At 43.0% G+C, this 27333-nt stretch overlaps 1 protein-coding gene across 2 annotated transcripts; it reads left to right on the top strand.

The window, feature by feature from the left end:
- On the top strand, positions 1-24149 carry SCAMP5 (secretory carrier membrane protein 5). 2 transcript variants are annotated; one of them, XM_089538653.1, is made up of 7 exons: positions 1-106; positions 8858-8923; positions 12207-12335; positions 14792-14948; positions 16313-16414; positions 17804-17921; positions 19097-24149. In XM_089538653.1, the coding sequence occupies exons 2-7, from the start codon at positions 8917-8919 to the stop codon at positions 19289-19291; spliced, it is 708 nt and encodes a 235-aa protein (XP_089394779.1). In that variant the 5' UTR covers positions 1-106; positions 8858-8916; the 3' UTR covers positions 19292-24149. The 2 variants fall into 2 exon arrangements, with proteins under 2 accessions (XP_089394779.1, XP_089394780.1); XM_089538654.1 differs by lacking the exon at positions 1-106 and adding an exon at positions 7864-7882.
- The last annotated feature ends 3184 nt before the right edge of the window (positions 24150-27333 follow it).

The raw sequence follows: 27333 nt of genomic DNA on the forward strand, positions 1-27333 counted from the left end.
TCGCGAGAGCTGCAGCAAGCAAGAGGCGCCGGCGGGCGCTGCGGGTGGGGAGCCTGGCAAGCTGTTTGCAGGACTGGAAGCCCAGCGGGAGCAGTGCTTCCTAGTGGTGAGTGCAGAGCAACCGGAGAAGGGGGAATGAGGGGGATCCCTTTTTCAAGTCACCAGCATTTGCAAGCCACCAGCTTTTGCAAAATGGCCAAACCTTTGCAAACATCTGGAATGGTCCCACAAGAACAGCTGGAAAGGCCTCTTCCATGGGCATGGCTGCCAAGGATGCAAGGGAGGACGAGGCTCAAAATGTAGGACGTGCAAGGACAAATGATTATGATGATGATGGAGGGTCAGGCCCAATCAAAGCTATCCGTAGAAATGCATGCTTCGGGGTCAATGGAGGAGGGTTTTCTGGGATGCCTCCTGGAGGGTAAGGTGAAATGGAGGATGAGCCCTGGGGAATGGAGGACGTGTGCTCAGCCTGGATGGCGCAGCATCCCAGCATCCCAGGCCTTGGTGCTGGATCCGCCTTGCAAGGGATCTTTTGCTTTGCAGAGGGATGGCTTAGAGGCCTCTTGCTTGGAAAGGAGAGAAAGGCCAAGAGGCATCTTGCTCTCCCCCTCCCTATAGTCTCTTTGCTGGCCACCTCCATCTTTGCAGAAAAGACAAGGCCCTGAGCTGTGTGTTTGTGTTTCTGTTTGTGTTCTGATTGCCTTTGCAGATCGGCTTCCTTTCCTCTGGGGTTTTGGAAGCCGGAGCTCTTCTCCTTTGCTCTTCTTCTCCAACCATTGCATAAAGATCTATGTGCATCTCTTTGTGGCATGAAAAAAATAATATTTTAGCCTGGCTAGGATGCAAAAGAGGTCAAATGCTTGGCTAGTGTTTGGAGGTCTTCTGGGGCCTGACAATGTATTGGCTGTCTGTTGTTGTTGTTGTTGTTGTTGTTGTGTGCCTTCACGTCATTTTTGGCCTAATGCAGCCCTAAGGCAAGCCTATCTAGCAGGGTTTTCTTTGGCAAGGTTTGTTCAGAAAGGGTTTTGCCAGTGAGGCCGAGAGGATGTGGCTTGGCCAGCATGGATTTGAACCGTGGTCTTCAGGGCATAGCTCAAACCACTAACCATGCTGGCTCTACTCTCTCTAGGGATGTCTTTATGCCATGGGATGAACTCCCTCTCTATCAGGAATCTCTTAAGTGTGGAAGAATATTCCAAAAAGGACCTCAAGGGTGACCTCAGCTGTGTGTTTGGAGGGTCTTTGCTGGAGAGCATCAGATCAGCACATGCTCAAAGGCAGCTCAAGCATTGGCCTCCCAGGTTATTGATGAACTACTGCTCCCATCATGCCTCACTGTCTGCCAGACTGGCTAGGGCTGATGGGAACGAATATCCAATGACCTCTGAAAAGCCATTGGGTTCTCCAGCTTCTTCATCTAAGACTTCTTGCAGAGATGGCTTGGTTTTTTTTGCCATGACAGAGGGGCAGCGGACACACTTTGGGCTTTAGTTTTTTAAAGGAGCTGTTTGTGGTGCTGAATTTATTTTAGGCATAAACTTCAGCACCTTGAACAACACCTCAACATGCATCTGAGGGAGTAGGCTGAAGTCTACGAAAGCTCATGCTACCAGTGTCTTTCAGTTAGGTCCCACCACAGAAATAATCCAGTTTGAGACCGCTTTAACTACCCTGGATCAATGCTGGGGGATTCTGGGGACTGTAATTTTGTGAGACATTTAGCCATCGCTGTCAGAGAGCTCTGGTGCTCCAATGAACTACACTTCCCAGGATTCCCTAGCATTGAGCCAGGGCAGTTAAAGTGGTCTCAAACTGGATTATTTCTGCAGTATGTTTCGGACCTTTCTCAAAGGTGCTACAAGATCCCTTTGCTTGGAGAGCACCTGTAAGCTAAATCCACGAATGGATTTGCCACTCCTTGCTACTGGAGCAGCCAGCCGGCACTGCCTTGTGGAGAATTTATCTAGTATGTTGTTGTTGTTGTTGTTGTTGTTGTTGTTGTTGTGTACCTTCAAGTTGTTTCCAATTTATGGTGATCCTAAGGTGAACCTGTCATGGGGTATCTTGATAAGTTATTTCAGAGGGGCTTTGCCTTTGCCATCTCCTGGGGCTGAGAGAGTGTGACTTTCCCAAGGTCACCCAGTGGGTTTCCATTGCCAAGCTGGAAATCAAATCCTGATCTTCAGAATCACAATCATTTCTTTGAGGCTGAGAGACTGTGACATCCCCAAAGTCACCCAATAGGTTTCATGGCTGAGCTGGGAATCAAACCCTGGCCTCCAGAGTTGTAGTTCAACACGCAAACTACTACATCATGTTGGCTCTCTCTAGTATATTACATCATTATCATTACCAAGTAACATCTGTATCTGGTTTTATTGTCTTGTGAGTTCAAGGTGGCTTGTTTAGCTTTCCTCCTCTTCCCTTTACCCTCACACTAGCAGATGTAAAGGTGTCCTGAGGAGGGTGACCAAAACAGTGAAAAGTCTAGAAGCCATGCCCTATGAGCAGCAGCTTAGGGAGCTGGGTGTGTTTAGCCTGGAAAAGAGAAGGTTGAGGGGACATTGTAGTCATGTTTAAATATTTGAAGGGATATCATATTGAGGGTGGAGCAAGCTTGCTTTCTGCTGCTCCAGAGACTAGAACATGGAGGAATGGATTCAATCTACAGAAAAAGAGATTCCACCTAAACATTAGGAATAACTTTCTAATGGTAAGTGGAACACACTGCCTCGAAGTGTGGTGGAGTCTCCATCTTTGGAGATTTTTAAACAGAGGCTTGGATGGCCATCTCTCGGGCATGTTTTGATTGTGTCTTCCTGCATGGCAGAAAGGGGCTAGACTGGATGACCTGTGGAGTCTCTTCCAACTCTAATCTATCCAACTGCCTGCCTGAACGAAGAAAAAGCCCTCCTTCCGACCACCATCTTGAGGGGGAGAGAGGCCTGTTATGTTTTATTTTGACTTTGTATTGTACTTCCTGTTGTACACCGCTTTGATCTAATTTGGAAAAGTGGTATATAAATAAACATTATTATTATTATTATTATTATTATTATTATTATTATCATCTAGCTCTGGGTGGTGCATCTGTGTTGTTAATTTCCTTTAAGTTGGCTTCAACATATGGCAACCCTATGAGAAACCTTCAAGAGCCCTTGTTTTGAGCTGCTGTAGTCAGGAAGAAAATCCATTCATTTGAGATGTTGTGCTGGAGAAGAGTGCTGAGGATCCCATAGACAGCCAAAAAGACAAACAAATGGGTCCTAGAGCAGATCAAGCCAGAAATCTCCCTGGAAGCCAAGATGACAAAACTGAGGCTGTCGTTCTTTGGACACATCATAAGGACTCAATAGAAAAAAACCAATAATGCTAGGAAAGGTGGAGGGAAACAGAAAGGGAGGAAGACCATATGCCAGATGGATGGACTCTATTACAGAGGTCACAGGTATGAGTTTGCAGGAACTAAGCAGAGCAGTGGAAGGGAGTCTCATCCACAGGGTTGCCATGGGTCATGGGTCAAAATCGACTTGAAGGTAGTTAACAAAACAAAAAAACTCAGGTCTTGCAAGCTCAAGGCAGTTGTAGCTTCCTGATGAAATCAATCCATCTGTAATGTGGTCTTCCCCTTTTCCTACCGCCTTCTACTTTATGGCTCATTTTTGTCCTTTGCAATGAGTCATAAGTCAGAAATGACTTGGAGGCACACAACAACAAACTTTATGATGGATCTGAAGTATGAAAGCCTGTCCAATCATTTTGCCTTCTAGTGAGAATTCGGCCATTCCTTGCTCTTGGAGCCATTTTTATTTGTTTTTTTGGCAATCCATGGTATCCGTGAGAAAGAGTGGTTGGAGAAAGAGTGGTTGGAGTGGGTTTTATGGCTCAGTGGCAACTAGAACCTCTATCTTCTAAGTTACAATCCAACACCCTGCTCACAACAATGGTTCTCATTGACGTCAAGTACAGATAATGTATATGTGTATTTCTGTGAGTCTGTTGTGGTTGTAAAGGCTTCCTCAGGTATGGATGTGCATGTTTGTTATGACCAAAACAGAAAAAAAGCTTATCTTTCAGTATAAGTTCTCAACCTGGATGTGGGTTCCTGGGATTTGTAGTTTAGGAAGGGGTATTTAGAACTCTCCGCACAGAGCTCTAGTTCCTCACCAGACTGCAAACCCTAGGATTCCACCTGAGGTTGCCATGGCAATTAAAATGGAATCATAACACGATCACTGTGGATCTTGAAGTCCCAGGTCAAGTGAAAAATCGTTGATGAAGCTAGACATCAGAAGAAAAGATTGAGGAGTGACAGGCATTTTCATTTACTGAAGGAGTGTCACGTGGAAGCTGGATCAAGCTTAGCTTTAGTTGCCTCAGAGAATAGGACCTAAAACAATAGAAAGAAGACTGAGAATAAATCTTTGGAAGAACTTCCTGGTGCTAAGAACCATTTGTCATAGACAACAGAGAAGTGAGGGACTCTCCTTGGTTAGAGGTTTTTAAGTAGAGACTGGAGGACCACCTTTCAGGGATACTTTTGCTATGGGTTCTTGCCTTAGGGTTAAACTACATGCTCCTTGGTATTCTTTCCAACTCTTACAATTCTATGATTCTATCGAATAATTTGCAGCTAGTCTTGAATGGAGAGCCAGCATCATGTAGTGGTAGGACTATGACTTTGGAGACCAGAATCAAGTCATTTCCAACTTATCATGAAGATTTCTTGGCAAGGTTAGTTTAGAGAAGATTTGCCATTCCCTTCCTCAGAGGTTGAGAGAGTATGACTTGCCCACAGTCACCCAATGGCTGAATGAAGATTTAAACCCTGGTCTCCAAGATCATAGTCCAGTGCTCAAACCCCTACACCATAGGCTCCCAAAGGACTACATATAAACCATAAAAACAGCATTGTATAGCATGAAAAGCCCATCCCAATCAGTATGTAAAAACCTTATGGCATAAGAAAGATTTTGACTTGCTAGAAGAAGGTGGGCAAGGGTGGAGTCATCATGGTTTCCCGCGGGAGAGAGTTCCAAATTCTGGGAACAGCCTCTAGGAAGGTCTCCCTTGTCCCTACCAAATGACCCTGAGAAGGTGGTGGGATAGAGAAAGGAGTCTCTCTTGAAGATGTTAGAGTGCTAATGAGCTCATAAATGGAGATCCTTCAAAAAGCCTGGACCCAAGCTAAAAAGGACTTTATAGGCTATATGAGAGAGTAAAATAACAACAACAACAACCAGGATGCCTTGGAAATAAACACAACCTTTTACGGTTTGAGTACATGCCCATGCTATTTCACAAATAGCAGATAATGGTTTGCATTAAACCATGGCTTCTATTGCTTATTTATGACGTCCAAATGTTGAATCCTGCTGTTGCCAATCATCTGCTAAGGCCAGTTTGGGTTGCCAGATACAGTCAAGCCCAATTCTGCATACCTGTCACTTTTTGCTTGAGCTCAATGGGATGTGCCTCCAAAGAAATGTTTGTGCAATTGCTGTTCATATTTATTTGATGTCCTAGGATTTCTCCTGGTGGTGTTTGGGAATTAAGGACAATGTTGGCTAGTAGTTCCTATGTTGGTGAGGTAGTGAATCCATTCTGGGTTTAACTTTAATGGAGTTATTCATTGTAGCCAAAACCACTTTTCAAGCTGAGAGTTCAATACCTTGGAAAGCTCCTGGGGCCAATAACAAGCTCACCTAGGGGCTATACAGATGGGTGGCATGCAGCCGCCCCTTTTTGCCCCAGATCAGTGCCACAACAACCACACGCAGCAGCAGCGATCTGCTCCCTGGAGGGAGCAGTGTGCTGTGCCATTTGGGTGCTGTGCCACAGTAGTGTCATCGTGGCACACACCATGTAAACGGGCACACACCAAAATGGCGCCCTGGGTGGCAGGGTCACAGCATTGAGCGTGCAGATGCTACACCATGACTCCATCCACATGCCAGTGCTTTTCACCAGTCTGTACAGGGCCTTAATCTACCTGTGTTACAGGAGAAGAAGGAGTTCTCTTTTGATCCCATGGGAGGAAAGGTGAGATTAAACATGGTGCAATGGTTTGAGTGTTGGATTATGACTCCAAAGACCAGGGTTTGATTCTCCACTTGGCCATTAAACCCTCTGGATGATCTTGGGCAAGTCACAATCTCTTAGCTTCAGGGGAAGACAATGGCAAACCACCTCTGAACAAATTTTACCAAGAAAACCCCATGATAGGTTTGCCTTAGTGTCACCATAAATTGGAAACAACCTGAAGGCATACAACAACAAATGAGAAAAGTGGGAAGCCATAGTTTATCCCATTGCTGCTGTTGTTGTTAACTGTCCTTGAGTCAATCCTGACTCATGGCGGCCTTGTGGATTAGACATCTCCAAGACTCCCTGTATTCCACTGCTCTGCTAAGGTCCTGTAAATTCATGTCTGTCCTTAATATGAGTCCATCCATCTAGCATGTGGTCTTCCTCCAAACCAGGATTGTAAACCATGTTCAAACTGTGGGCAAATTATGGTTTGTGCAAACTAGGGGTGGGAGGTTCAAACTGTTGCATGCATGATAAACAGGAAGCATGCGATGCAGAGCTTATATTCATGTAAACACCAAACCAGGATTTAAAGTGGGGTCAGAGTACCTTCAAAATCAACTACCCTCTAAACCAGTGGTTATTAGTCTTCCTAATGCCACAACCTTTTGATACAGTTTCTCATGTTGTGGTGACCCCCAACCATAAAATTGTGGCATCTCAGCTCCTAAGACCATTGGAAATATGTGTTTTCTGATGGCCTTAGGTGACCCTTGTGAAAGGGTCATTCGACCCCCAAAGGGGTCATGACCCACAGGTTGAGAACCACTGCTCTAAACCCTCCAGAAAGAACCAAACAGTTACCTAAAGCAGTGTTTTCCAGGCTACCTGAGGTGGGTACCAACAATTACTGCTTTCCAGTGTGCTAGGGTCTGGAACTCGACTTGTACCCATTGGGACCATGACGTTGAGTAGCACTGGCCTAAATAATATAATGTAAACAAGGATATAGTCCTCTGTGCAGACTGAGCTTCTGCTCTCCTGTTTGCATTTGTGGAGTCCCTAGTTGGAAAACACGGTCAGAAGCCTGGGATTGCAGAACGGTCAGCCCTTGAAAAGCTGATCTGGTCTTTGTTGCACAGCTCTTCCGATTCTTCCTCCCAGCCCACAGATCTCCTTCTGTGGATTAAAGAGGGTCACTGTAGGTCAAATGTAGGTGATTCAGGAAGCGCCAGAGGCTAAGTATATCTGTCCTACATTGCACAGCCTCTTTTTACATCTCAAGCTAAAGCTGGTGTGTTTATCAGCAGGCGCTGGAGGGCCTTAGAAGCCAGTTCAATCTGTCTCTAATGGCTTTGCTACTAAGATGTTGTTATGTTTTCATCCACCTCTGTTGCAGTTCTTCAGTCTTCTCCCACTTCTGTGATAGCAGGCAGGGATACCTCAGTTAACAAAGGCTCTTTTTGCAAAGTTGCTTTTTACAAAGTCTTTTACATCTGCCCAGCCCTCCTTTTACTTCCTGTCCTCTGTCTAGACTCAAGATTTTTTAGCAGCATTGGCACTGGAATGATGGCAAAGGAGGGCTTTAGAAACACCTGGTAAGGCAAGGTAAATGGCAGCTGCCTCTAGCACTGTACAGTATGCAAACAGGACAGCCTCTGCACCAGAGGATAAATGGACTTAAATCAGACATTAGGAATGGGAATATACAAAACCCAGTTGCAGAACACTCCAGTCTTCCTCAGCATCCCATCTTGGACCTCAGGACACCAGTCTTTGAACAAAAACACTACAAAGGAAGATTGGAAAGAGAAACAGCAGAAATGGAAAGTCCAGTCCATCAACAGAGGTTTCCTGGTCCACTATTATTATTATCATTATTATTGTTGTTGTTGGTAACTGCCATAGAGGTGACTTCGCAACCTAATGAATAAGATGTCTTCAAGACCCCCTGTCCTCAACTGTTCTGCTGAGGTCCTGCAGAATCAGAGCTGTGGTCTCCTTGGTTGAGTCTAACCATCAGAAAGCCCATCTGATGGCAAATAACAACAATAAACCATGTACAGAGAAAGAGGAGGTCTTGGTAGTCCTCTGAAATTCCTCTCTTTCTACTATGCATCACCTTTTCTAGCATTATTGTCTTTTTCAGGTGAACAGACTCAATCAAGGAAACCACAGCACTGAGTTTGCAAGACCTGAGCAGGGCAACAGATGACCAAGGTTTTATGAGGCTCCCCAGACTTTGGATAACCATAAGTTAAAGTCAATTTGATGGCAAATAACAACAACAAACCATAGAAAGAGAGAGTGTGGGCCTTGAAGTTTGCCATTGATATTTAGCACTTGGACAACAGACTGAACAGGGAGGCACGCTAGTCACCTGGTCGCAGTCTTCTTCTCTAGGCTGAGAAGGAAAGCAGCTCTATTTAAGTTATAATGCTTATTTCCAAATTTGTGTGCATGTATATAAATTAGCATATGCAAGGTTCATGGAAATGTATGCCTCCTTTTAGCAATGAGTGGTGCAGTTTCCCTCCTTTGAAGTCTTTAAACAGAGGCTGGTTGGCTATCTGTCAGGTATGCTTTGATTGAGAATTCCTGCATGGCAGAAAGGGGTTGGACTGGATGGCCCTTGGGGTCTCTTCCAATTCTGTGATTCTAATATTCATCAGATGGCCAAACAAGAACTCACTGGTTCTCTCCAACAAGCATGGAACAGCTGGAAATGTCTAATTCCTTCCAGGTGCAAACAAGTCCAATGCCACCTAGTGTCTAAACATGTATAATGGCACTATCCACTTATCTGTCTCCTAATTTCTTTCAGCTTTGGTGGTGGTGTGGGGAGTTATTCTGCGTCGTTGTGAATAAGGACTGGTAGACACCATGGGAGGTAAGATAATAAGATTTCCTTCTTAGCAAAATCTTTCCTTGTGTGAATAGGTCAAGCAAGGTCTGGTAATACCAACCCTTTATCAATGGAGATTGCTGGCTCTGTTGTCAACAGATTGTAATGAATTCATGCTGGACTTTAGGCTGTTGCCGTCCAAGGTGCTGTATAATGTCTCTAGCATCGGCTTGGTACCTTAGATTGCTCCTGTAAAATTTTGGCCAGAATCCGTAATGGATTAAACAGCACATTGCCATTGGAGCTGTTTCCTTTTTTCCTATGATAATGGGGCTGAATTCTACAATTGGCCCTCCTTATCCATGGATATTTTATCCATGGATTCAAGCATCCATGGCTTGAAAATATTCCAAAAAAGCATAAATTCCAAATAGCAAATCTTGATTTTCCATTTTATAAAGGACACCATTTTGCTCTGCCATTATATTTAATGGGACTTGAGCATCTACAGATTTTGTTCTCTACGGGGGATCCTGGAAGCAAACCCCAGCAGATAACAAGGCCCTACTGTACTTTATTTCACCTTATTCCAATGTTTCAGGCTTGAACTAAGCAGAATTATTGACAAAACAATTCTTGACTCTGACAGAGTTCCCTCTTTCGTAAGAACACACAGAGCTCACGGTCCAAAATAATAGTGACAAAATGTTGTTGTATGGAGTGCATTGTTCATTATTCCTCTTCATAATACTCCATTTCATCCTCCCTCCTTATTTTTTCATGCCACTCCACCAAATAAGGCTGGCCCCATTACATGCACATAGAAAGTGAAAGAGCATGCCACATTTTTAGAAGTCTGATATCCCTTCAATTGTCCTGGGTCCATCCTACCAATCTCTGGAAATAGTAGCAAGGGATTTTAAATTCTTTGCATGAGAGATCTGAGGGTGTTTCCCTGAATTACAGCATGGTCTTTTTCATAGTATCCGGGGCTTCTTTCATTACTCCCCAATTACAACACTTTGATTCTGCTTTATCTGCCAAGGCTCCATTCTACCGAAACCCGGGATTTGTAGTTTTGTGAAGTATTTAGAATTCTCTGCAACTGCAAGAGAGCTCTAATTAATTCAACTTACCCAAGCAGTAATAAATAGCATTGCTATGGGTTAGGAACTCTGGGCATTGAAATCAATACCTGGAAGATCTGCTTCTTTGGAGGTCTTTAAACAGAGGCTGGGTGTCCATCTGTCAGGGATGCTTTGATTTGGAGTTCCTGCATGGCAGGGGGTTGGACTGGATGGCCCTTGGGGTCTCTTCTAACTCTATGATTCTATGATTCTATGACCAATGGTAAGGAACCAGTAGGCTAAAGAGTCCTTTTACCCTCCATGTGATTTTATTTATTTATTTTAAATATTTATATATTCTGCCCTCTATCTGGACCATCTCAGGGTGGTATACATTACAAGAACAGGGTCAGCTTAAAACAATGCACACTGTAAAAGTGGCCTTAAAAGGCTGAAGACATATTAAACATTTTAATAAGTTGAAAGAAGACAGATTAAGACCAATTAAAGTATTTCAAAACAATTTAAAGCAATAAATCTTTTGTGTGGTCTTTTTTTTGGGGGGGGGGGGGAGTACTTTGAAACAATTTCAAACAACGCAGACGGTCTTTTTGTGTTGTCTTTTTCCCAGGAAAGGAGCATGCCACTGTCTTTTTCTGTATATCAGATATGAATTGAAGCAGCTTTTTATGCTTTGAGGAACTTTTGAAATAATATTCAGGTCTCAGGGAACCCTGGCATAAAAATTAGAGGTCTCAGGGAATAAAAATGATGATATCTACAATATCTTGTATGGCTCAAAAAAAGTTTATTCTCTTTAAAAATCACAATCTCTCATGGAATGCAAGGGTTCCAGAGAACCTTGGTGGAGAAACCTTGGATTAAGGGTTAAAAAACAGGATGGCAGAGAAATATTTAAAAAGTTAATGGAACTGTCAGCGGCTGTAGAAATAAGAAATGAAAAACCCACACAACCAGGAAAAACCTCCCCAAAATAGATTACTTTCTGAGGCTCATGTCAAAATGTGTTTGCATTAACACAGACTCATGGCCATTGTAGTTTCAGAGGAATTACAGGAATGGCTGTTTGGGAGATGAGAAAATATAAAGACCTAGGATAATATTAACCACATACCATGAAATATGAAATGCACTATGAAATGTACAATTTAAATCTATGAAGAAAAATATCTAGCGGTCTATCTCAGTGTTTATAATATGACAGTACAACAGAGTTGTTATGTCCAGATCATATAACAGTTATCTTTTTTGGACTACAGGTCCCATGATGGCTGTGGGATCTGTAATCCATAGCTTTTCCAGCCTCTGGTTATAAGTATATCCAAGGTAACAGCTACATTCAGATGTAGCATGAAACCATTAGTTTTAATGCCTGAACCAGAGCCTACACACAAACCATGGTTTCTTTGGTGAAAAGAAATCACTATTTGAAATGATGGTTTGAAGCTGGTTTGTCCATCACAGTTTGTGTGAAGTTTGCTTCGATTTATAGACTGTTGGTCAACCATAGTTAGGGACACTGATCTACCATAAGATGATGATATACTATGAAGACAGGAGTGAACTTGTGAAGACAACCATGCTGAGCTGATAGAAAACAAAAGCTGCATTCAACTATGGTTTGCTGGCTCAGCATCTGAACAACCAAAGCATGGAACCATTAACTATGGAATAGCAAATGCAAGCCATTGTTTTGTGCCTGGCTTTTCTATAAATTCAACATGTGCAAGAGCTGGGCAAATAGTAAATATTATCATTGTTTCTAATACAGTGGGCCCTTGGTATCTGCTGAAATTTGGTTCCAGGATTCCCCATGGATTCCAAAATCTGTGGATGCTCAAGTCCCATTATATACAATGATGTAGTAAAATGGCATCCCTTATATGAAATGGTAAAATCAAAGTTTGTTTTTTTGTGGGGAAAATTGTGTGTGAATATTTTTGAACCATGGTTGGTTGAATCTGTGAGTGCAGAATTCGAGGGCTGACTTATATATATTTTGCTATATAAGTGTCATGTATTTTGACATATACTGACCTTCTAAACTGTTTTGGTGTTTATAGCTGGTTGGTTTTAATAGTTTTATTGCTTAGTTTCTCTTTTTTTGTGATATCGCTAGCAGACTGAGTGCTGTTTTTAGCAAAAAGGCAAGATAAAGTATAACTAAAAAGCAAATATATTCTATTTGGGAGAGGGAAATGAATAAAAATGCAAAATCCTCTGCTTTTTTTTTTAAACAGAAAGGATGAACAATTTCCCCCCTCTCCCTCGATTCATCCCCTTGAAGCCATGTTTTTACCAAGATTTTGATGAAGAGATCCCACCGCTACACCGAACAACAGTCAAGCGCCTTTACTACCTCTGGATGTGTGAGTTGTGGGGTTTCATGGGCAAAGAGGGCATTGAGGGCAACTTCCAGGAGCCCCAGACAACTTGGCTAACAGTCAGGAATTCTGGGAGTTAAAGTCCAAAATATCTGGACAACCAAAGTTTGGGAACCACTGAGAATCTAGCCCTGTGGTTCCCAAACTTTGGCCCTCCAGATGTTTTAGACTTTATACCCCAGACATCCTAGCCACCTTGGTCCACATTCAGGAATTCGGGAAGATGAAATCCAAAACATCTGGAGTACCAAAGTTTGGGAACTACTGCTGTTTTGAGGTCCAGAAGAGAACCGTATCCCATTCCAAAGAGAAATCATCTTTGCTTGTCTTCAGCTTCTGAACATTAAATGAGGGGACCTCCCAACATGTCCCTTGCCTCAGGCAGCAATATCTGTTGTGGCAGCACTATCTTTTAATCATGTCAGCAAAGCCCATCCAATAAATTGGAAAGGATGCATGTGTGGTTTAATGTGATTAAACTTTTCATTGATTCCTTTCTCCCTGTCCATGCACCATCCCTGAGTCTGACCTATTTAATGCATTGCCACTTTTGTGCCTTTCTGAGTCTCTCCATAATGTACTTCTATCTGAGAGCATTTTCTGATCACTCTCTGAACAGAGGAAAGTTACTGTCCCTGGCATTTTGCTGCCCTTTTCACTGCATCCTTGGCTTAATGTTCTTGTTTGTACATTAATGGGCTCCCTTTTATATTCTTACATGACAACTTTTGTACTCATACAAGCTATGTTGATTTAATTGCCTCTGGTTCACAGATGCCTCTAGCATATGACAAAGTAGGCTGATGTCTATGAAAAGTCAGGCTACCAACTTCTTTCTCTCCTTTACTCTCAAAGGTGCTATTCTCAAAGGTGCTTTCCATACTGATTTGACAGACTAACCCAGCTATGCCTTTGAATCTTTCCAGTGCTGAGTATAGTTGATTTCGTTGCATTGCAAACCTGTCTGGAATGAAAATAATCATAATCATAATACAGTGTATGAAAAGACAACAACAATAATTTCCCTCTGGGCTTCAGCGTGTTAGGAGAAATTCAAGTACAAGGTGGGAAGTAAAAGAGGAAAAAATAATTTTTACAACTAGTTCATGGATCCTGTAAAAACCATCCCTGGATCTCCTAGAGATCTACAGAGTCCATGTTAACTGCATGGGGCTAGCAGTCATTTTGTGGTCAGGCTTGCAAACAGCCGGGGTGGGTGGGTTAGGACTTTTGTTGAAGGAAAGAATGTTAGCATCATTTTTGGTGGGGTTTTCGGGCTATGTAGCCAAGTTGTAGAAGAATTTATTCCTGACGTCTCGCTGGCACCTGTGGCTGGCATCTTCAGAGATCGTCTGGGAAGGTGCCAGCCACAGATGCCGGCGAAATGCCAGGAATGAACTCTTCTAGAATATGGCCACATAGCCTGAAAAAAATCACAAAAAATATGTGTGCCGTCTGTGAAAGCCTTTGACTTCATAACGTTAGCACCCTTCCCTGCTTAACATCACCACAGTTTAACTTCCTCCCATTCACTTGTAATTATGCATAGATTGTTGTTGTTGTGTCTTCAATTCATTTCCTACTTATGATGACCCTAAGGCAAACCTATCATGGGGTTTCCTTGTGTGACCAGCCCAATGCCACCCAGTGGGTTTCCTTGGCCGAGCAATGAATCAAACACAGATCTCCAGAGTTGTAGTCCCTTGCTCAAATCACTACATCATGCTGTCTCTCAAGCATACATATACATGTACATATATTCTCTCACACTCATGCATAAAAGGCACATGAATAGCTTTAACGAGCCTGTATTCAAGGTTGTACTTGCATTAGTGCAAGGCAATTATGCTTTCTCAGAATTAGCTCAAGGGAGATATCTGGTAGAGCTTTCTTGTACAAGTGGCTGTGCAAAGTCGTAGTGGAACCAGTGGTGCAGCCATTTATGCAACCAGTTATGCACAGCAAGCAACCAGTTACAAAACCAGTCTATTAAGTGCTTGCACCATCTCTACCCACAACTGGTACAGTTGCTTTGCCCAAACACTTGTGCAGAAGTATGATCCAGGGAAACTGTGAGGCAGGGGATTTTGCATGCATTTAAGCAGAAGTGATTGATTCTTGGTTGATAGAGAGTTTTTAGTTGGCCATTCATTTCCCTCCACCCAACCCCAATACTTCTTTTTTCCATTCCTTTGCATGGACACTTCTGTCTTTCAGTTTTCCAGAACTCGCTTGTGACGTGCAATTACAAAACTGCAAAGTGCTTTATTAAATTTCCGAACCGTTGCTCTCAAAGGGCTTTCTGCAGCTTTAGCCTACCTTTCTCTTACTGAGTGATCAGCTTGTTTTGCTCTTTCTTCTCTCTCTCTCCTTTCTTTCCTTGCCTTTTCTTTCTCTTTCTCTCTCCCACTCTCTGTCTCTTTCTATAAATGTATTTGCAGTGAATAGCATCACCTTGGCAGTGAATCTGATTGGCTGTCTTGCATGGATGATCGGAGGCGGTGGAGCGGTTAACTTTGGACTGGCAATTCTCTGGCTTATTCTCTTTACACCCTGTTCCTATGTCTGCTGGTTTAGACCTATTTACAAAGCCTTCAAGTAAGTGGCAAAGTACACCTTCTCTCTCCCCCCTCCCCTCTTTACGTCTTTTGCCTCAGTTCTTCTGTAATTCATAATCTGTATGTCTTCCACATCCACCTAGTCATGAGCATCTAGGATTGCTAGATCTCAAGGCCTGGCCCTGTGTCTTCATGTTTCATGGGTCATCTCCAAATAATATTGTGATAGTCCTTCTTGTTCACCCACAAAGACTGAGTTCATAAGTGACTGACACCTAAACTAATAAGCACAAACAATATATTGGGTGTATGTTTGATTATTGTATAGTCACATATTTTGGTATATGTCATAAACTGTAGATAGATTTATAATATATTCCTTGATCCATTTTGGAGGTTAGAGTGTTTAGCCTTGCCAACTGTAGCAAGCTGGTGCTCTACTAACCAAGCTGGAGATTTACACGCAGCCTTTTCTCTTTCCCCTGGAGCTGAGCTGCTCAAAACTAGAGAATGTGGGTAAAACAATGCCTTATCATCAACATACCAAATGGAAATATCGTTGCCTCTCTGTTTTTGTGGGGGATCTGATCCGTCCCCCTGCAAAAGTGGACATTGGCTTCAATGGTGGCCTGCCCCCCATTTTGTCCTTCTATGTTTGCCACTTGCAAACCAGCAAGGGATGCAGACTACAAGTCTGTGAAAACAGAGGAGTGACTGTACTTCGTGGCAGCATCCTTTCCTTCCTCAAACCCATTTCTTCCTGAAGACTGATGTCATTTTAACTGTGGTATCTGATGATGGTTCTCTTGAAAAGTCCAGGCGATATGTGGCTGCTGCTGAAAAGCATTCCAAGTGTGAGCAGAGCTAGGAAACAAGTCATTTTTCTAATGTGTTACTTTGGTAACTACTTTTTGCAGCAACAAGCTGGAACAGAGTTCCTACCTGTATCAGACCTGTTTGCTCATTACTCATTGCTAGTTCAGTGTTCTGGCCCTTTCTGAGCAACTGGAGGTGGAGAAGGGTCACATCAGTGACTGCCTTGTGCTGCATCTGAGAAGGTTTGCTTTCTACTGTATTTTGCAGTATTTTCCAGAATTTCAATGGTGCAATATTAGAATTGACCAATTGGGAGAAACAAAGAGCCTTTCCTCTGTATTTTCTAGTTACAGCCAATGCCACAATGGTAATAATAATCGTGAATGGTTAGCAAGTTACCTGATTGCAGTAATAATGGCAAGTAATGATCTCCTGTGCAACCAAAGTAATGACTAAAGCAATTAATTCCTTTTTTAAAAGAAACATTCTCAGCTGTGGGATGCAGGAAGGTCTTTGTTTGTCTTTGGGATTCCGTTGTTGTTAGCAGTAAGGCATAAGGCAGTGATGGCAATGTCTTCCTTTTTGCAGGACAGACAGTTCCTTCAGCTTCATGGCTTTCTTCTTCACCTTCATGGCCCAGCTAGTGATCAGCATTATCCAGGCAGTTGGGATCCCTGGCTGGGGAGTCTGGTAAGTGTGAATCCAAATGCATCCATGGGATTCTTTTGCCCAGCTAAAGATACCTCAGTTTGATTCAGGTGATTCTTCAGTAGAATCTGCAAGCAATAGAATTACAATCTTGAGGCTTTAAGATAGACACTTATCAAAAAAGGAGAAATGCATCACCAGAAAGGACAATGAGGGAAGGCATAGATTTGCATATGGTAATATATATGTATAGATCAGAGGTGGGCAACTGCACTGTGGGCTTATTTTGCCACAATACACTGGACTGCTCTGAAGTATTGTGGCCCCGAATTTGCCCCCTTATGTGCTGTGGGTTTTTGGCCAACAATGGGCAGCTGCCTACCTACATGGCACAGTTGAGGGCACAAATCACTCTGAGGTCTTGTGCTGGGCACCTTGTTCTGACCTCAGGGCAACTTGTGTGAACAGAGCGACTGGCAGGGACACTCACAGGGACTGTGTGGGAATTGAGCTGGCCATTGCCACTACGTTTTGCTCCGGGTTTTCTGGAAAAACTGGAGCAAAGTAGGTCTTTTTAGTGCAGGACAAGTTATTTTTTTTAAATTATAGTTTGTTTCTTAAATGCCCTCTAGGTGTAGGGGGTATAGAGGACATTTCCACCATGTTTGGACCTACATGGGCCCCCAGGGATCAAGCAACATTTTTTGCAAAAGGTTTTTTGCCCCCAAATGCCTTAGGGGATCATTTCCAGTGGTGGTGTCAAACTGCATTATTTCTACAGTATAGATGCACTCTAAGGCATGGTCCAGACCGGTGCTTTGCACCAGCCTGGCCATGTACTAGGGTTGCGCGGGGGTGGAGCGACTGCATACCCCACATCCCTAGTAGGTAATGGCGACATAATAATGGCGGCATCCTGTATACATGGGCGCCGCCGTTGTTACGTAAGCGCCGTGCGGTGTCCACACGTTGCAGCATGGCGCTTACATATTGAGTGTCCCAGCGGCGCACTTGTTACACCAACCTTGCGGCTTTAAAAGAACCTGCTTTTCATGGATTCTTTTTCTGCTGGAGGGAAGCCGCGTGGTTTGGTGGCTGTGGCTTCCCTACGGAGGAAGAACAGGCATTGGCAGGTCGCCCTTTTTTGACGGTCTGTACCACGCCAATGTCTGTTCCTTACTCTGTACCTTCCTTTCAGATTTTATCCCTCTAGTCTCCCTGTCCTGAAGCATCTTATGTCTTGGGACCTTTTTTTCCTGGTTCTTGGCTTGTTCCTCAGTGAGGTCCCATATACAGCCAACTTGAAAGCTTCCCTTACAGAATCTGATCTGCAAATTCTTTAGACAGTAATAGAATTAATGGTTCTGAGAGATGGCAGAGGTTTCTTATATTCCTCAAAGTCTCTCTTTGGCCCTTCTGTTTTCTGCTTAGTGGCTGGATTGCGGCAATATCTTTCTTTGGGACCAACGTGGGCTCAGCTGTCGTGATGCTCATCCCCACCATCCTCTTCACAGCCATGTCTGTTTTCTCCTTCATTGCCCTCAGTATGGTAAGGAAAGATTTTCATAGGAACTTTATGTTGCGTGAGTGACTGGGCAGACCTCAAGCTTTTTGGATTTAATTGGGAATCACCAGATCCACTGTGGCTTTGCCTTGCCCATTTCCAGTTGCTAAAACTTTCTGCCTAACCCTGTTTCCTTCAAGAGCAGCTACTAGGTTTCATTATCTTCTGCAACTGCCATCACACACTCTCCTTGTATGGATTTATGCTGTTCGACGGTGGAATACACAGCTTCAGAGAGTGGTGGAATTTCCTTCTTTGGAGGTTTTTAAACAGAGGCTGGATGGCCTTGTGTCGGGAGTGCTTTGATTGTGTATTCCTGCATGGCAGAATGGAGTTAGACTGGATGACCTTTGAGGTTTCTTCCAACTCTATAATTCTATGAAAATAACTGTATCTTATCCTATGATATCGCAAACGTTCTCTCTTGCATCTTATTACTCACAGATGTGCTTTCTCTTCCATTCGTAGCACAGTCTTTCTCAAATGTCTGGTTTGGGTCCAGGTTATCTACATAATAATACAGTGGCCCCTTGGTATCCACTGGGGTTTAGTTCCAGGATGCCACGTGGATAACAAAATCCTTGAATGCTCAAGTCCAGTTAAATGTAATGCCATAGTAAAATGATATCGCTTGTATAAAAGTGGCAAATTCAAGGTTTGCTTTTTTGGAATTTATATTTTTTGGAATATTCTTAATCCATGGATGCTTCAATCCATGGATAAAAAATCCATGGATGTGGAGGGCCAACTGTAGTAATAATAATAATAATAATAATAATAATAATGTTATTTATTTATTTATTTATTTATTTATTTTTCCAAACTGACCTCTCCAAAGACTAGTCTAGTGGTGGGAAAGTTCAGTCCGCCAGATATTGCTGGACTGCATCTCCTGGCATCCTTCAGCATTGACTGGTGGCTAAGGCTGTTGAGAGTTGCAGCTCAACATCTGGAAGGCAGCCTTAGTCCATGCCTCATTCTTTCACCCTTGTTCACACCATATTATCTCAAACTGTATCACCTCTTTCATTCTCTCCCCCAACCGTCAAGGAGAAAACTATCCCGCTGCTTTGTTTCCTGACCCTCTCAAAGCCATTCCCCAATTGGTAAGTTGTATGCATGCCTCCTGCATCTCATTCTTTCTGCTTCCTCTGACACAGGTGCATAAATTTTACCGAGGAAGCGGCGGGAGTTTGAGCAAAGCGCAAGAGGAGTGGACAACGGGAGCCTGGAAGAACCCCCACGTACAACAGGCGGCCCAAAATGTGGCTGTTGGGGCAGCCCAGGGAGCCGTGATGCAGCATGAAACACAATATTCGGCCACCCCTAACTATAATTACCCGAACGACATGTGAGATGCGACCCAGATGAGAATGATCCCAGGGAGATTGTGAGCCCAATGAGTTGGTGGCCTGAGGTGGGCAGGAAGAACTGGAGCAGGAGAGTGTGTGTTTGTGTGTGTGTGTACGGGTGTGCGTTTCTGTGAGTGCGGGTGGTGGGGTGGGGTGGGAAAGGTTTCACTGTACAGGAGGGATGGGGCTGTATAATAACTTCCTTGACCGCAGAGAGGTGCTCGGATTCTCCTTCTTATTCCCCCTCTCCTTGACTTTGTTCCTCAATGAACCGTCCATGGAGATAATTCGTTTGAAGAAATTGTGTGTGTTGACCTGCAGGACAGTCGTGTTGTGCTGTGGTGACTGTATGTGTGTGCTACATTTTCCTTTTGTGAAACAGTGTACAGTACAGTGGTGGTTTTTTCTCTCTGTCTCTCTCTTAAATTTACCATGGTGATAGGTGGTGTTTATAGTACCATCGGCAGGGGCAGGTGGGCAGGGGTGCCAAAAGGTTAGCGGGAAGAAGCAGCTCTAAGACCTGGGCACTAAATGGACTCTCCAGGAATTTTACTGCTAATGATAGTCCATAATAATGACCATTGTCAGCTAGTTCCTTCTGTCCAAGTATTTATTATTCCTACTGTATAAGACATTGACAAGAGCCAGTGTGGTGTAGTGGTTTGAGTACTGGACTGTGACTCTGGAGACCAGGGTTCGATTCCCACGTTGGCCATGAAACACATTGGGTGATTTTGGGCAAGTCACATGCTCTCAGCCTCAGGAGAAGGCAAGGACAAACCTCCTCTGAACACATCTTGCCAAGAAAACCTCATTATAAGTTCCCCTTAGGGTTACCATAAGTTGGAAACGACTTGAAGGCATCCAACACACACAACACACATGACGTTGCCAGTTTTCTCACACTTCAGTCCCATTTTGTGTTGCTCTCTCCCTCCATCTCAGTGTGCTGTGTACATCCACTCTCCTCATTCCAGGCTCTTGGGTCGAAAGCTACAGTGTGTGGTATAATAAATCAAAATCCGTTTCAGATGCATCATTAGAGAAACAACGTCAGGGGCTTGGGAAACACAGACCTTTGCAGCCCCCGTAAAGTGCCCTCTTCTCAATATTAGAAGATCTCCAAGTTCAAAGAGAAACTCATCACATTCCAAATCATCTCCTCCCACAAAATACACACTCTTAGACTGACAGTGTTGGAGAGAAAACACGCAGGGGTAGCTGTGTTGGCCATTTAACAAATACAAACAGAAATCCACCAGTGATACCTTTATTGGCCAACCGAAATGCAAATATACTTGTTGCAAGCTTCTGAAGTGTTGGAGAGAGTTATTTGGGCCATCTAATCCAGCTGTCTACTGGACGCAGGCAATTCAAAGCTGGCCAATGCTTGGAGATCTCCAACAAGAGAGAGACCGATGCACCTCTTTAAGAGTCCATTCAGACTGATTGAAAAATCCCACATTTTCCTCCTGTTCTTTCCGATTTTATACTGGGTTAAGTAATTGGTTCCACAACTTTGCAGTCTTAAGCCCCACTGCACTTCATTTATGTTTAGAGGAGTAGAGAGACTTTCTTTTAATAATATGTAGCAGCTCTCCAATTGTTTTTCAGGGGAGAAATGTCTCTGCACATTCTCAGTCTCTAAAGCTCAGAACCTGGAAAGATTACTGTTTTGAACTGCTCCTAGAATGTCCCATGGCCATGCTGATTTTAGGATTCTGGGAGTGGGAATAAAAATAGGGGGGAAATAATAAAAATAGGGAGAAAAAAGAAAGTTCCTAAACTTAATGTATTGTATTAGAGAGACTGCCTTGAGCACAACAAGAGAATAGAACTGCTTTAAAAAATTTCATGACTCCCGCTTTGCCAGCTTGCTGTATTCTCCATCTCTATTTTGCTGCTTTTTGTCTGGAAAATAATATTGTGTGTGTGTGTGTGTGTGTGTGTGTGTGTGTGTGTGTGTGTGTGTCTGTGTGTTCACCATTTATTTCCACCAACTGGACTAGAGATACATAGAGGAGTCCCCTCCACTTATAGAACTTAAGATAGTGTTTTGGCAAGACTAAACAAGCTTTGAGACACGATATAGTGTAATGTTTGCGTGTTAGACTAGGATTTTGTGAGACTAGGACACAAATCCCACTCAGCCATGGAAACCCGAGGAAACCTTGAGCAAATCGCACTCTCTCAGCCTCAGAGAAAGCCAATGGCAAACCTTTTCTGAATCAGTCTTGCCAAGAAATACCTACATTGGGTTGACATGAATTGGTATCAACTTGAAAGCACATAACAAAAATAATGTTCACTTTTTTATGGCCGTGTGCAGAGCAACAGCTTTTCATCCATGGGTACTTAAGGTGTGCCTTTGTTCTCTGCAGTGACTTGTTCATCAGTTAGATGAAACATAGTAAAACTAGTTAATTCTGCAAGGATCAGGCCGTACCATAATAAAGTATACTCTAGATTCCTTCCAGTTGGGAACACTATGTTCTCCCCACCTTACAGCTTATTAATATCTGTTTCTTCTCCTGCCTAAGAATGCATTTCCAAGTATTGCATTGGTTCCATGAAGTAGAATGATTTATATGATGGGAGAGAGAAGCTTCAAGGGTTTTTTAATTGTGCTATTTTCAGCATCCTTTTTGATGTACACCCACCTCCCAATGCATACTAGCCAAATCTATGAGCATCTGTCTTTTGCACTGCGGCAAAATGGCAAAGGCTGTCAAAGACAGGAGCCAGCTCATAATCTGGAGCAGATGGAATGAGATGGAGCTGCTGTCAAGCTTGTGACGGGCCTTCATTCGTCTGGCATTTTAGCTAGAGCAATTGAGTCAGACCTCAGGAATATATACTATTTCAAGTTTAAGAAACAATAATAATGAAACAAGGCATCCTGAGAGTTCCCTTTACTGCATGTAGATGCCAGTTCATCAGAGATCCCCCCAAATCTGCATGCCTTCAAGTCATTTCTGACTTGTGGCAACCCTAAAATGAACCTATCGGTTTCATTTCTTGGCAGGATTTGGCCAGAGGGAGTTTGCCCTTATCTTCCTCTGAGGCTGAGAGAATGTGACTCACCCAAGGTCACCCAGTGGGCCTCCATGGCCGAGTGGGAATTCAAACCCTTGTCTCCCAATGTCCTAGTCCAACACTCAAACTGCTACACCATGCTGGCTCCTTATGTCGGGGAATAGGAACTAGAATAAATGCTGTGAAGGGAATAATAGACAAATAGAGTTGGAATGAAATCCATAACTCCTGATCCCTCAATCTATGTTATGATCATCAAAACAAGGACTAGTTCCATTGAACCCTTGTTGGAGAATATTGTTTCAACAAGTGCATGGAGGCTCTCTTGACTGAATTCTCCTTCATTTAAAAAATAAATCTCTATATGTAAAAAGTTAATATGTCAGGAAGAAGCTTAAGCTAGAGCCCAACTCTCTGTCACTCTAGTTGTTATACATGCAGGGAATTTGTCTTTATGTTTGTATGAAGGAGCTTTTCATCGCATGAATCAGCTCTCTTCTAGACTTCCCACTCTGTAAGTGACAGCATCCAGCATGGCTTGCTTTTTGGGACCGTTGTAGTCAGCCAGAAGAGCAGGTCCAAGTCACAAAGACCAGGTATTTTTTGTCAGTATGGCAAAATTTGTCAGTATCTCAGGGGACACAGACAAGACTGCCTGCTGTGGCTCTGGAGACAGAGCTTGGTCATGCTGGCCCTGTAGGAAAAGATTCCTGGAAGCTGGTAAAGATTTATCTCCCAACACTGGCTTCTTTGAATCTCTGAAACTTTCAGTGTTTCTGGTGGGGCTCATATGCCTCTCCTTGCAGTGACAAACTTCACAGAGTAAACCACGCAGTTGCCAGCATCAGTGCCAGTTTATCTGGTTCATAGCTAATTGATTTGTTAGTTTTCCATTTGTTTTTCCTCCTATATTGCAGACACTCCAATTGTCCCAATTTGGCAGCAACAGTCCTGATTAATCCTCTGCCATCCCATTTTTTCAGTTGCTTTAAAAGTTTCCCACATTCTCTTCCTCCTCTCACTTTCTCCCTTTGTCCACAGCTTACTTCAGTTGCTGTAAACTGAGTCCAAAAATAGTTTGTACTCCATTAACTCACCAGGAGGGAGAGGAGACGAAGGAATGGACTCTTGCCCTTCCCAGGAGGCTCAGGCAAAAGCACACTGCTGCAGCTTCTCCTACCTCCTCCTTTCTTCCTCATTAATAACTTTTGCTATGTTGACTACATTCTCTTGTTACTCAGCCACAGAGGTCACAAATTCAAACTGTGAAACACTGGAGGATATGATGTTGGGCTCCAGCCTCTCTTCTAGGGCATTCTTCCATGGGGAAAGGCGATGCCCCTCTCTTGTAGCATATTGCTATGAGCTAGCATTGCCATGCTCAGAATTTGGCTGTTGCTGCAAATGCTATTCCTTTGCAGTCATGCCAAAAGTGGACTCCAGCACACATTGCCATACATGCATATGACCGGCATGCCACAAGCCAAAGAGGCTGTCCCTTGCCACAGGCAAAGCATTCCCACTGAAGTCCTTCATAAAGGAGGTAGAGAAAGTGTGGCCTTGCAAAGCTATTTATGTGGCTCCCCATATTGGCAAAGAGCAGTCTTCCCAGGTTCCCTTAGGGTCAATGTCAGACCTTTGCCCACCTATGGCTTAGAGACAAGCAGTAGCTGATCTGCAGATGTGGCTCACAGCTCACCACCTGGGTTTGCAGTTCTTTTTAGAATTTATAGGTAGCTGTTATTTATTGGAGGCCAATGGCTGGACAAAGCCAATCTAATCTGATCATGTGTTTCATTTGTTTGGTAAAAAATAATTTACTATTGGGGCGTAGGGTTGCCATAATTGTCCACTTTTACCAGGGACAAAATGTGGAACAAATTCAAGACCAAACTGTAGGACAACTGCAGGACAAAACTCAGCCCAAAATGTAGGACATTGAAGAAAAATGGTGGACCTTAAATGTCCTACATTTTGAGCTGAGTTTTGTCCTGCAGTTGCCCTACAGTTTGGTCTTGAATTTGTCCTACATTTTGTCCCTGGTAAAAGTGGACAATTATGGCAGCCCTAATTTGGGGGGGATATTTGCACTGAGTTTGCGTAAGTTTCTGCTTGTTTGAGGTATAGCTACGAGGGGAGCAAAATGAAGGCATTGCCTCTCCAAATAAGAATTCTACTTTCCAAATGAGGTTTTTCTTCGGTGCTCCATTTTCTACTGTTGCAAAGCATGAGATATGGAAAATCGTTCACCCCATAACTCTATTCTTTGCTATGTAGAGAGATCTTGTAGCACCTTTGAGACTAACTAAAGAAAGAAGTTGGAAGCATGAGCTTTCATGGACTTCACTCTACTGCCTCAGGAAGTAGACTTAAGTTTACGAAAGCTCTTGCTGCCATCATTTTTCTTTCCTTATCACACTAGCTCAGAAATGGGAATTAAAGTAGATTTAAAGTAGATAAAACCTGCAAATGTGGAGGGGTTATCACACAATATTTCTGCAAACCTGAAATAACACAAAATTAAAGCTAACGTAAAGGTGAGAAAAATGACACCTTTTTATTTTCGGAACTTCCCAAAAGTAAAAAGGTGGTGTTTTTCTCCCTTTTACATTTGCTTTATTTTTACGTTATTTCAGGTTTGCAGAAATGTTGTGTGATAAACCTCCCGCATTTGCGGGTTTTATCTACTTTAAATCCTGTTTCTTAGCGGGATTCCTCTAGTGTGCTAAGGTCCTCGGTTTCAAAAGTGCTACAAGATCTGTCTACATACTGATTCTGCAGATTAGCATGGCTATATCTCTGAACTCTTCTCTTTGCTGTATTTGCATTCCCTGGAGCACTTTGCCAGCCTCTTTTCTTAGGATGCCTAAACTGTATTTCTAAATGCTCCACTGACGTTTTGAGGAGTTGCGATGCTAGAAATTTGGGGACTGTAAGAAAATTGCAAGGGATGGGAAGAATTCTAATTCAGGTGGGCAATGCCTGCCTTTTGGGATACATCCTCCACAACTCCGTTGGCACAGCAGAGGTTTTACCAACCATTGAGCTGCTGCTTGGTGGAGAATGGAGGGACACTGGCAATCTTGTTGTGCATTTCCTTTCACAGACTCCCAGAATAGCCGTGGTGCCATAAGTAATCCTGTCAATGTATCTAGTTCACAGCAGTTTTTTTAAAAACAAACAAACAAACAAACAAACAAACAAACAAACAAACAAACATGTTATATAGGAAACTATGGGAAGGGGAGATTTTTAAATATTGGGACCACTTGTGATCATTCCGTGTCTGTCCCTGATGAAACAGTGTCAACCTGGAGATGAAAGAATAAAACAAATTATATCAAAAGTGTTGTGTGTTTTCCAGTGATTTTTTTTGTGGGGGGTACTGGAGGGAAATTATAGTGCATTGGTGAATATTCGCCAGGAGAAGTGTATACCTTCTGGCTAAAACATTGGTAGGGAGGAATATTTTAAAGTTACAACAGAAGAGAAAAGAAGATAGTTGAAAAGATGATGAAAAGAAAAGGAAAACATAAGAAGAAAGGGAGAATCAGTATGTAGAGAGATCTTGCAGTGCCTTTGAGACTAACTGAAAGAAAGAAGTTGGCAGCATGAGCTTTTGTAGACGTCAGTCTACTACAAATGCATCTGAAGAAGTAGGCTCAAGTCTGCGAAAGTTCAAGCTGCCAACTTCTTTCTTTCGGTTTGTCTCTACATACTGACTTATATGTGTTCAGTTAGGTCAACCATACAAGTCTTTATGTTATCACCCCAAATTTTTTGTGAATGCTTGCTCTTAAGACAGTTAACTCTGGTGTATTTTCTGTGCTTTAAATCTGTCTGCCGTCACTATCTGCAATTCCCTCTCCTTCCTGCACCAACTCCATGTATGTATAAAATTCCAGCTAATGCTTTGTGCACCTGATCATAGAATCTGAATATTGTAGTTATGGAAACCCACTGGGGTCACACTCTCTCAGCCTCAGAGGATGGCAATGGCAAACCCACTCTGAAGACGGCTTGCCCAGAAAACCCTGTGATAGCTTCACCAGGCTTAGGGTCATCCTAAGTCGGAAACGTCTTGAAGGCACACAACAACAAACAACAAGAGTTGGAAGAGACCATGAGGACCACCTGGTCCAATCCCTTGCCATGCAGATATACACAGTTACAGCACTTCCGTAGGATGGAGCTACAGCACTTAAAGTGGCGTTAAACTGTATTATTTCCACAGTGTAGATACACCCATAGTCCAACAGACCTGGAGGGGATGGAGACAGTTTATAGGAATTATGCCTCAGCTACAAACTCCAGCCTCCACCATCAGGCAATGTTTTAATGGGAGACAGTGTGGCATAGTGGTTTGAGCATTAGACTATGACTCTGGAAACCAGAGTTCAATTCCCATCTCAGCCATGAAACCCATTGGGTGACTTTGGGCAAGTCACACTCTCTCAGCCTCAGGGGAAGGCAATGGCAAACCTCCTCTGAACAATCTGAACAAATAAATTGGAAACGTAGGCACACAGCAACAACTTTAATGGGAATTGCCCTGCCATTGGCAGGGCTATATTTAAAAGCTTGAAAAATAAAGTTACATTTTCCATGTGGAATAAGTGAGACAGACCAGCTTTCCTTTCCTTTCCTTTCCTTTCCTTTCCTTTCCTTTCCTTACTACTTTACATTTAAAAAACATATTGAGGGGTATGCTGTTGGCCATACAGCAAAGTACAACAATATCCCAAATCCACAAAACCATGCTGTTTGTGAATAGAAGAAGGGATTTGGGTTAGAAACTACTGGAAAGCTACATGGTCGAATCAGCAAAACGTCAATTGAAATGATAAATTATTCAAAGTTGAGATAAAAGAGAGAAAATGGGGAATTTATGAAGACAAACAAATAGGATAAAGAACAACGATTAAATATGAACAGTGACATTTATTTAGAAATTCAATAAAGTTAGATGAGAAGAAGTATAGATAGTGTGATTTAGATAATTCAGATGC

The sequence above is a fragment of the Sceloporus occidentalis genome, unplaced genomic scaffold, assembly GCF_023333645.1.
Source record: "Sceloporus occidentalis isolate IW3139 unplaced genomic scaffold, rSceOcc1.0.p SCAF_9, whole genome shotgun sequence".
In the NCBI taxonomy this organism is placed as follows: Eukaryota; Metazoa; Chordata; class Lepidosauria; order Squamata; family Phrynosomatidae; genus Sceloporus; species Sceloporus occidentalis.

Coding starts and splice junctions, on each gene's coding strand:
- SCAMP5 (XM_089538653.1), top strand. Junction 12,336..14,791: donor CCTTTACTACCTCTGGATGT/GTGAGTTGTGGG, acceptor ATGTATTTGCAG/TGAATAGCATCACCTTGGCA. Junction 17,922..19,096: donor CCTTCATTGCCCTCAGTATG/GTAAGGAAAGAT, acceptor CCTCTGACACAG/GTGCATAAATTTTACCGAGG.